This window comes from Hetaerina americana, unplaced genomic scaffold (assembly GCF_022747635.1).
Source record: "Hetaerina americana unplaced genomic scaffold, ioHetAmer1.1.p SCAF_3, whole genome shotgun sequence".
In the NCBI taxonomy this organism is placed as follows: Eukaryota; Metazoa; Arthropoda; class Insecta; order Odonata; family Calopterygidae; genus Hetaerina; species Hetaerina americana.
In genome coordinates this window covers 57,882,938-57,893,762 of record NW_027286874.1, presented here as the reverse complement: position 1 = coordinate 57,893,762, position 10,825 = coordinate 57,882,938, and the positions used below count along the sequence as shown (strand labels likewise).

Below are 10,825 nucleotides of genomic sequence, written 5' to 3'. Positions count from 1 at the left end.
ATAACATCAGTTGTTTGCAAAATAATGGAAAAAAGAATCGCTAACTACATTCGGGAATGGTGGACAAGAGATAGATGGCTATTCAAATAACAACATGGGTTTAGAACGAGATACTCATGCAAAACGCAGCTTTTGGGATTAAGCCAATACATATGTCGGTGACGCAAAGATGAAGGAAAGATGTTGATGCGGTAATCGTTGATTTTTAGGCAGCTTTCAACCGAGTACCTCACGATAAATTATTGTTAAAGCTGGATTCATTACCATTGGATTTGAGGGTAAAACAATGGATAAAAAATTTTCTTCGAGGCAGAATTCAAAAAGTAAAATTAGGGGATGCATTTTCAAATGAGGCGAGCGTTTTAGCAGGAGTTCCACAGGGCAGTGTTCTAGGGCCATTACTCTTCCTAATTTACGTAAACGATCTACCAAATAATTTACTTTCCCAAGCACGATTCTTAGCTAATGATTGCATTATATACAGACGGGTAGAGCATGTAAATGACCACGTAATACTACAAAATGACAGCGATCGCCTTGGTGACTGGGTTACAAATGAAAATATGGGCATTAATGTTAGTAATAGAAGGCATGTATATTTTTCAAACAAAAAGAATGCACAAAAGGATATTTACGCCCTCTTAGGAAAATAACCCAATGTAGTAATCATTGCAAATATTTAGGCGTTTACTTAACTAGGAATCTTGGGTGGGAAGTCCAAGGAGATAATGTGACACATAAGGCATTTAAAGTCCTTCATTGGGTAATGAGAAATTTAAAAGGAAGTAGCGTAGCCACGAAAGAAAAAGCATATAAGGTACTGCTTAGCCCTATCCTAGAATACTCGTCCATAGTATGGGATCTATATGAGGTGGAGCATATTAAAAATATAGAAAAAGTTCAAAGAAAGGCAGCAAGATATGTACACGTAAGGCACAAAAGAACAAGTAGTGTCACGGAAAGGTTGTATATGCTGAATTGAAAAATAGAATAAAAAGGAGTAGGTAAGGCACGATGTATAGAATTGTTAAAAATGACGAAGCATGGAAAGATTTATGGAAAGAGATAGAAATACCAAAATTTAAGGGCAAAATGACCACAGTTTTAAAATAAAAATAAGAACACAAAAACAAATAAGAAAAAACAATCTTTTTTAAACAGAACTATGGTAGAATGGAACCAAATTTTGAAGTGCCAAGTGCAGATCAGGTGAGAGAGAATGTAGGGAGGACGTTGGACAAGGAGAGGAGAGAAAGGCATGGGGGAATTGGGACAGAGAACGGAGAGCCTGAATGAATGGAAGAGTCGAAGACACTATCAGATATCGGGAAAGAGAAGGCAAGACGACAATCTAATTCTTAGCCCCGGCGAATTGAATTGAATCAGCTAGGAGTCGCGTTCGAGACGCATTTAAGACTATACGGTTGGAAAGATGGGAAGGAGGGGAGTGGAATAATACATGAACAACTATTAGGGAGGTAGTATCGCAGGAATGACCACAAACTATGCCACTCGGCGGAGGAAGAAGAAATTTCAACCTGGACCTTCACATTGAAAGCCCACGCAGAAAATTGCGTAGGGTATCGCAAATGGTTCGGGGGCAGCAAGTGAAAGAGGGCGAGGAATGACGGAAGAAAGCACCAGGAATGGTAGAAGGAAAAAAGATCTATTGATGAAGGCAAACGAGTGGATGAATGAAAAACTGAAGGATGCTAGACAAAATGAAGTAATAAGGAGTCAGATCATTTGAAATAAACCAGAAGGGGATGAAAAAACTGAGAGAAATAAAAATATACAAGAGACATTACTTAGGATGGGATTGAAGTCAGCTGCGATGGTAATACTGACAATAAAATGCTTGGTGTGAGCGGAAATAATCTTAAGGAAGAAATACACAAAAAAACTCTTGAGAAGAATTTAAAGAACTCCTAAGTACTTGAATATTCCAGCTAGCACGTTATGTAGTAATTAAAAGTCACTTAAAAATATTCCACGTAGTTTATGGCTTACTTAACTGGTTAATTGGTCCTCTAATCTTCCCTCATTACGGCAATAATTCCTATTTATAACAGAGCCAGGACAATATATCGGTGGAGTGATAAACAAGAATACCCAGGTAGGCCCAAGTGACTTTTCAACTCCTTGACGGATGGGCTCACTAGGGCGAAATTACGATCGCGCGGTTCCTTCTCCCACTAGGGAAGAGTGTACGAGGAAGAGAGCAGGACACCAGCCAGTGAAATGTGGTGGCGTGGGGGAGGGGGCGTGTGTGGTGAAGGGATGGTACGGAAGAGGGCGGAGACGGGATAGAGGAGAGAGGGGGTGAGATGGCAATGAGGGAGTAGGGGGGTAGCGAATCACTCCGGACGACCGAGAGTGAGGAGACGGGCAGGTGGGAGGGAGGGATCTGGGAGGATGGGTGAGGAGAGAGGACTGAGATAGTGAGGGAGGGAGTTGGAAAGGGGGATTGGAGAGGCGTGGGACTGGAGCTGTGCCTGTAGGTGTATGTGTTGGCGTTTGCGTGTGTGTGTTGGTAACGGGTGGGGGGGTGTTCGGATGGGATGGGAGAGAGAGAGAGAGGATTGTCGACGGCGGCTGGTTGGACGACGGTGGGATCTTGCGTGGATCTTTGCGGGGGAGTGTTCCGCCGGAGTTGGCGCGCGTAAAAAAGGATGGGGAGAAGGGTGATGGGGGTCGGGAAGGCAACAAGGGTTTCGGGAGTGAGAACGTTGGGGCTGGGGAGGAGGAATCGTCGGAACAAAGGGGAGGGGGCATGGAGGATGGTGGTGGATTCTCGCCGACCGGGGGAAGGGTCGGGGGTGTGTGGGTGGGTGGGGGTAGAAATGGAAAGGAGAGGGGGTCCATCGCGACCCCTTCTTCTCTTCCTATGCTCCTCCACCCTTCTTCTCCCTCCCCTCACTCTCTCCAGAGCCGCTATAAAGAGGGCTCCCTGCACCCATTTGAGCAACAGAACACACTTTGGAGGCTCTCGAAGCGCATCTTCACCTTCCGGCCCTCGCTGTTGACATCCCCAGGAAGGAAGCTACACACGTTTCCCGCTCTCTTCATACAGCCGCACGAGGTCAAATTCCTCGCAGATTCTCTTCTGGTGTCCTGCCCGGCTGGCTATCCATCCCGCGATTATTCCTCCGAAGGGAAGAACCACATTCGCGGTGAGTTTTCGCTGGGTTTTCAGAGGACTTACAAAATCATTTTGAGGATTCGTCGGCTCATAGGATTTAAAAAATAGGTTATATAACTATTCTCAACTTTCTGTTTGTCAGTTGATCAGAGAACCATCCATTTTTTTATCCACTTTTCACGCATTAGTTTAAAATAAAGGCAAGTAAACATTCCTCATTGGCGAAGTGAAAGCCTTTAAAATAATAGTGGAGGGAAATAGCTCGATAAGCAATATTTTGTCAATTGAAATCGCGCTATGGTAAGAAATTGATGCTCATTGTTTTTTTAGTATTATTCAGATAAGATGCAATAATTTTTTAAGGTTATCAACTTGAAATTGGAAGTATAGCAACTTAGCGTCAAATTTAAGTTCTAGTATCTAAGAGGCAGAGGGAGCATGATGCAAAGGTGTTAAATATGAGTGATCATAGCAGTAAATTACGTAATGTGGGTAACTGATTTGATTCCTCGTCCAACATTTTAACTTGAAGGTTTTCCTTAGAGATATTGGAGCTAGATTCTCCGAATTTTTATAAAAAATAAGTTAATATTAAGGTGAATTGAACGATAAAATAAGCTTGAACCCATATTTATTCTTGTTTTCGCTGTATTTCGTTCAGTTCGGATCAGGATGTTTGATAAACCATAGGTTATTTTTTTATCTAAAGCACTATAAATGATTTAATAATGAGATTTACTTCTTCAGTGTTATTATTTTTGTAAATTCGACCAGTAACTTAGTTAAATGCTAGCCTGCTTAATCACCTCTAGCTGATTATCATTTAATTCACGCACTTTTCATCCCAAGGTCTGATGTTGTTCTCTGCAAGTCATTCTAAACGAATAATCAGAGAAAATTTACTTCAAAGTAAATTTTACGTTCCGTAAAGGTAAAATTGCTATTCAAGGCATTTCCGAATGCTTTTTCTCCTTATTTAGAAAAGTGTCATTTTTTATGTATCACCAAACAGTGAAAAACAGTTGAATAATTCATCGCTTTTCCGATGAAAGAAACTCGGCACTGGGGAATAACAAGTAAGGGTTAACTTCATGGTCCTTAAGAGACGTATAGCCATTTACTACTTCACGAAGTAATGGAACTACGGAATGGGAGTGATTAAGTTTCTAATTGCACTGCCAGTGTTGTGACACTAATTTAATTCATTCGCGACGCAGTGTTCCTTTCCTTCGTGCGGAGGGGAAGGTCGGGTGTAAAAAAAAATACGTAAACGATCCCGCAATTAAGAGGGGACGCATAGGGGCAAAAAAATGCGCATCCTCCACCGATATTTACGGAAAGCGGGACACAGAAAACAAAATGATAAAAGGATTCTCTTTTGTCTTTTCGCCAGATTTTTTTATGGAAGGGGTAAAAATTGAGGATAACAGGTCGCCAAAAAAGTCGGTTTATGGATTATTTATAAGGTATGCATGGATATCAAGTCGTAACAACGCACGGATAAAGCGATTCTCAAATCATTCATTCCTCCTCGTAACTTCATTCTGGAGAGCCTTAAAAGGAAGTAAATTATGCATTGAAAAAAAAACATGAACGGAGTCTCGAATAAAACCGCCTACTCCTCCACAGCCGGTCTTATCCCATCCCGCTCGGATTCAAGAATGGCGACATTGTCACCGATTTTCCGTTTCCTCCGTTTCTTTTTTTATTTCCCTCCTCATCCGGAGAGACAACGCGAAAATTTTGGTTTCAGGGAACGTATTTTTTCGTCAAGTGGGAGGGATGGCATGTTGTGGGGTGGTGAGGGAGGTAAGCGGAAGAGTCGTGGACGGGACAAGGTGAAGTTGAGAAACATGAGAAGGGAAGAAGTGAAGAATATCCGTGCGAAGGTGGGGGGCTGATCGATTACTTTGATATCTCCAGAGGAGAAACATTCACCTTATATATATATATATATATATATATATATATATATATATATATATATATATATATAGGTATAGGTATAGTACTCGCTGAGCGTCCTCTTCTTTAACTTTGAGATGGAAAAACTTTGCGGAGTTGCCAAGTTAGTTGGTTTCGCCGCTTAAATATGCGGAGACATGCATGGTAAATCCCTAGGTGGAATTGATTCCTGTTTTCTTGCTTTTTTTTAAGAGATTGAAGGGAGTTAGAAGAAAGGGTTGATTAAGAACATGTTGAGGCTCATGCCTTTCAATTAAAGAAGCTTTAATACCCTCAATGCTTCCCCTATTCAAGTATTTTTAGTGATTTGGCTAATATATCAGTTGATTTAGCCATTTCGGTTAAAGGCAAGGAGGATTGAATGGATTATCACCCAATAATGAGGAAGAGTTACTTTGATTCGAGCTGATGGATAATATAATACCATACAGTCCGAATCTGTTCCTTTGGTTGAAAATATGACATTAGGGAACATAATTTAGAGTCACTTTATAGTTTACTCATCTGTTGTTCACTTCCCTGAGAATTGCTTATTTTCACTTCAGTAGAAAAAGATCAAACAAAATAAACAAGAAAATTACATGAGATATTCCTAAGCTTCATTTGAAATGATGTTCAATTCAATTAATGTTGATTGAAAAGAGCATTTGTGCCTGCAAATCCCATAAAAAAAATGGAAGAAGGCCGTAAAGAGGGAAACGCTTTTAAAAGCGTTAGTTCTTCCCCCGTTTGATATTGTGATCGCAAACTGTGCGAAGGGAAAAAAAATGCTAGAAGTCATCTCTTCCGCAGTCTATCTCTCTTATTTCGTCACTAATATCTGACCTGCCGGGATGCGGCGAAGGGATTGGATTTCCTCGATTTCGCCAGAAAATCGAAAATGAAAATAAATGGGAAAGTAGCTACGACCAATCTCTCGTGAAAGGGGAGATAGATACACGAAGAAACTAAATCTCGGAATGGGAAGCATTTGATCATAACATTTCCAATTTTAGCCCCTCAATCGTGATAAATAATATGACGAGAAATTTAGGAGAGCTCATGTGACGTAAAGATTGTATCCTATAGCATATACAACCTTACGTTCATATGTGACTTAATGATTGCCTGCATTGAGATAATATTATTTAGTAGTCTGTAGTAAAAGATGTTTCCGATGGAGGTACACTTAATATCCTTACACTTTCTGGATTCGTCTTTCGCGGTAAATATTTACATTAAGATACATTTAGTGCTGGATGATATATGTACAGGCCATAAGAAATGCCTAGATAGATAAATCCACACTTCAATGTGGATACGTTTTTAGTTTATGAGAGTAATAGTCCATTCAAAACTCTTCAGTCGGTTTTCAATGGAAGTTTGCGATACGTTGAGAGCAATTACCAGTAACTTTACAAGACACCCATACATCATAAAATCCTGAACTAATTCATTGTTTCTTTAAAGACAACGTTGCCAATAACTAGCAGTCATCTTAAGTTATACTTCCTTTCATCACATAACGAAATTTGTATGTCATTAATACGTGATTTCATTTTAATTTAATCTTGCTTCCAAAAATGGGCGTTTTAACTACCCTAACTCCAATGGACAAACATACGTCCGAATCTCTCATTTTTTAAAAAATCACTCGGCAAGACGCACTTTTACATAGGACTGCGGTCGTTTTCCAACGCAGAGTATGAAAAGTCAAAGAAAAATTGGATGCGGCAACAATTTAAAAATACACATTCACAAGTCGATTAATATATAAAAACAGTAATGTCTCTAACAGCTTCGTTTTCCTAAAAAACACGCCTTGTTGAACAGAGCCATTGTATTGTGCAAAAGGAAGTTTTGATGGCAAAGTTGTGATCAGAATTAAAATTGTATTGATATTGACTTAGCATGTGGGCGTCTATTTCTATTGATCCCTTTTGTCCGATCACAAATTTCTCCACCAGATGGTTTCTGGACCCATGGCACAGTGGGAGAGCGCCGCCAAACACCTGTTGGTTGCGACGCTCCTCATCTCCGGCCTGGCGGAGTGCTTGGTCATCCCAATGGGCAACGGCGACGGCAACGGCGTGGCTTCCTCGGGCGTAGCTGCAGACCAAGGAGGAAACGGATACCCATACGTATACGCCCTCACGGCTCAGTGCATGAATGCCCCGTTGGACGAGATGCCACCCAGGTTAAGGAGGCTCTGTGCAGCCCTTGCCACGATCTCTAACCTGTCCAGCGGCGTGGAGAAATTTTACATTGACGACAAGGGTAAGGGACCCGAAAGGGACAAAAGAAGTGGAGATGGTGATGCCTGACAATAGCAACTCCCAATAATTTTTCATTTTATTATCAACTGTCACATGGATATAATTACATTAACCTTCCAAGCACTGCCAGCTGTTAAGAGTGACTATGGCCTTTAATCATTAAAAGATCTGGGTTTTTAACGTGACCGTGTCAATTAATTTCTGGATTCCTTATCAATGAAGTTGATCTCAAAGGAATACAAATTGAGACCTAAGTGCCGATAAATTCTTTTCTTTGCGTCTAATGAATATCAAAGTTTAACACATTTAAGAATTATTAATAAAATATCACGTTAAGTACGCTAAAACAGGGCTTCGGCGAAGCCCCGATTTGAAGGGAGGCTTTTGCTTTCACTTAATGGTATGTGAAGGATTGAAGTTTGAAGCTGAATTAGGATGAAATTGAAATTTTCCATTCAAAATTAAAAGAAACGCTGAAACACGTTATTTTTTATTTTAATACTCTCATTCTAATAAATTGTCTTCATGATGTTAACCAAAACTATAAAACTGAAATAATACCTTACTGCTTTGAGTGTTAAAAACGTATATTACTAGTTGAAATTCACACGATCATATTGAGTAGCTTCAGGCGTGATGTGGTGAAAGTCGAACATAGTGAATAACTGATGATGATGTAATACATCGAAACCCGGTCGTAAAATAAAAAAAACAATTATCAAGTGGAAAAGTGCTTCGATCAGTTATTCATCACACGATCATATTAATATCAGATTTCAAGTCTGTAATAATTAAAACAATTTCAACATATATCAAAAAATAAAATTCCTGGAATATCAGAAAAAAACGAGCCGTGAAGTTTGCCGGAAAGTATGCGGGAATAACTTACTAAGTATACGTATTTTTGAGCCTTAAACACATAAATTCAGTCTGACTAAATGTTATATTGATAGAATTGAGCTCTTACGGCTAATAGTATGAAATAAATGAAAAACTCCGATAGCCGTAAACAGTTTACCTTTCTAAACAAAGTACAAATGAGATTAGTTGGCTAACGCCACAAGTCAGAAAGGGGTAAAGAGTAAAAAGGAAAGGGATAAGAAAGGTAAATACGAATGCGCGTATTACGGCCACAAAGTAGCCCTCTTCAGCGTACTGAAGGGTAATCGTCACGACAACTCAAGTCGAAGTGAGCTAACTAAATGTTACTCAACTACGATTAGAAAACAAGTTAAAAGGTAAACGTGAACACTTATGTATTTGTAATATTTTATCAAATTTCCGGTTAAGCTTGACAATTTTGGAAGCTGAAGTGAGTAGTATTTATTACAAAAATCTTTGAAATGTTGAATTCGATGCTAAGATGAACTAAACACAATAATAAAAATCAGGAATGTTTACCTTTAATTTAAGATTAAAATCTGATATTTTCGCACCGCCAGTCTAAATAAGATTGGGTTCAAATCATGGTCCACTTATGCATGCACGCAAAATCCCATTTTTAAACTCGTGAATCATTCCTTCCTTCATTATTTTACCTTTTCTCGTTACAGCAATGCGAGACAACGGCGCACTCCTCGACAGCGGAGTGAAGCGACAAGACGTTGACCATGTGTTTCTAAGGTTCGGCCGCAGTCGTTAAAATATGTTTGTAAATTATGAGTGCAGATTCCAAATTACGCTTTTTTTCATTGCCCCAACCCTAAAATTTTGGATGCCAGAGGAGGATGAGAAGATTAAAGGCCATCAAAATTGCTGACGGAAAGAGGATCTTCGGAGAGAAGTAGAACTCATAAGTAGCCATAAATACCATCTCCAACTAAATTTCCTCCTCAACTCAGGTCAGCGGCTGTAATAAAAATGTCTAATTCTTGCAAATCAAAAATTATCTTGAAGGCACATGCATACGAAATTGTAATAATGGTGGAATATCATTGTGTTGAGACCTTTAACCATTCCATGATAATATAACCATGTCAAATAAGTGTGTTCAATACATGAGTATTAAAAAAAGAATCTAAACCCATTTGTATGATTTAAATGTGTGGATGATAAAATTTGTGCACTTTATAATTCAGGAAAATGACTTTCAATAACTCAATCAAAACGATTATTATCATGTGGTATTATTCAAACCATTTTCAATTAGTGCAAAAATAATAATATTTTCTTGAGTTTTGATCCGACCGAGCCACACTGATACAGAAACGAGTAATTTATCTCAAAGATTAAAAAACTATGATTTACTCAATTGATGATTAACCGATCAACTAGGCTGGCCAACTTGTCTCAAATACGCATACGTAAAACGTTAGTATTAATATAAATTTATCCGAAGAGGCTTGTATGAATGTGTATAAATGAATGTATTATAATGAAATAAAAATACAATAAAACATTGAACGCAACTGATGACATTTTAAGCTTGCTTGCCAAAAACTTCCTAAAAAATTCTTCGATGAACATTACATTACTATCACTACTTCGAAGAACTAATTAATTCATCTCAATTCATGGAAATCCTAAAGTAGACGTTCGACGTAGGAATTGTAAGAGCCAGCGGAAACTGTCATTGCGTGATTTCTAAATTTATGAAAAACTAAGAACCCTACTTCAGCAAACCTACAGGAGCATTCCACATCAGCTGTGAATATTAATTCTTTGAGGTGTCATCAGTTTTAAAGTTTGTGAACTTTTCTATAAAAAAACATCTGAAGAACACAAAAATTTGTTGGAATTTAAATTAACTATGCGGATTCGAGCAAAAAATTTATGAATGTGCTAGCCATATGAAATAGTGTATGCCATTGTATTTTTGTTTCCATTGTTATCAAATTACAAGACAAATTTCCGTCATACCTTATGTGGACATGGAACACTATGCATTTACAATCACAAAGTTATCATGATGAAGAGAAGATTATTTCGTGTCTGGGTTTTTGGAAACGAAAATACTTCACTCTTACCACCTGATTTTCTCCAAAGCCACACCTTTCCTCCACATATCGTTAAAATCAACTCCTCTCTTTTCAATAGTGGACCACTATTGCATCCCAAAGGTTCATTTATAACCCAGGCGTACTCCTAAAACTATAGCACTCTCTCGGACACCCTCTGATCGGGGATTAAAACCTTGCTATGACATCGAGATGGCGAGGGAGAAGGACGAGACGAAAATAGAAGAAAGAAAGGATGGAGCCAGGACGGGACCACTCATTTCAATCCATAAAAAGGTAAAATGAAACAGCTGACACCATAAGTAGCTCTTTCCGCGCGGTGAAGAGTGAGAATCCGTCACCATTTCGCTAACAAACGCTTTTACGACTACATTAGCCTCCAACGGAGCCAAACATTATACGTTGGATTATGACCCAATGTTTACGACTACGGTTCGATCATGAAGACTGGAAATGAGCGTAAATATTATTGAATCACCCTCAAAATACCCCAAATTTCGCATCAA

General features: G+C 38.9%; 1 protein-coding gene across 2 annotated transcripts; it reads left to right on the top strand.

Moving 5' to 3' along the window:
• The first annotated feature begins 2,982 nt into the window (after positions 1-2,982).
• On the top strand, positions 2,983-9,736 carry Ms (neuropeptide receptor myosuppressin). 2 transcript variants are annotated; one of them, XM_071588108.1, is made up of 4 exons: positions 2,983-3,173; positions 7,054-7,363; positions 8,916-8,985; positions 9,084-9,736. In XM_071588108.1, the coding sequence occupies exons 2-4, from the start codon at positions 7,054-7,056 to the stop codon at positions 9,091-9,093; spliced, it is 390 nt and encodes a 129-aa protein (XP_071444209.1). In that variant the 5' UTR covers positions 2,983-3,173; the 3' UTR covers positions 9,094-9,736. The 2 variants fall into 2 exon arrangements, with proteins under 2 accessions (XP_071444209.1, XP_071444208.1); XM_071588107.1 differs by having other exon boundaries at positions 8,916-9,736.
• The last annotated feature ends 1,089 nt before the right edge of the window (positions 9,737-10,825 follow it).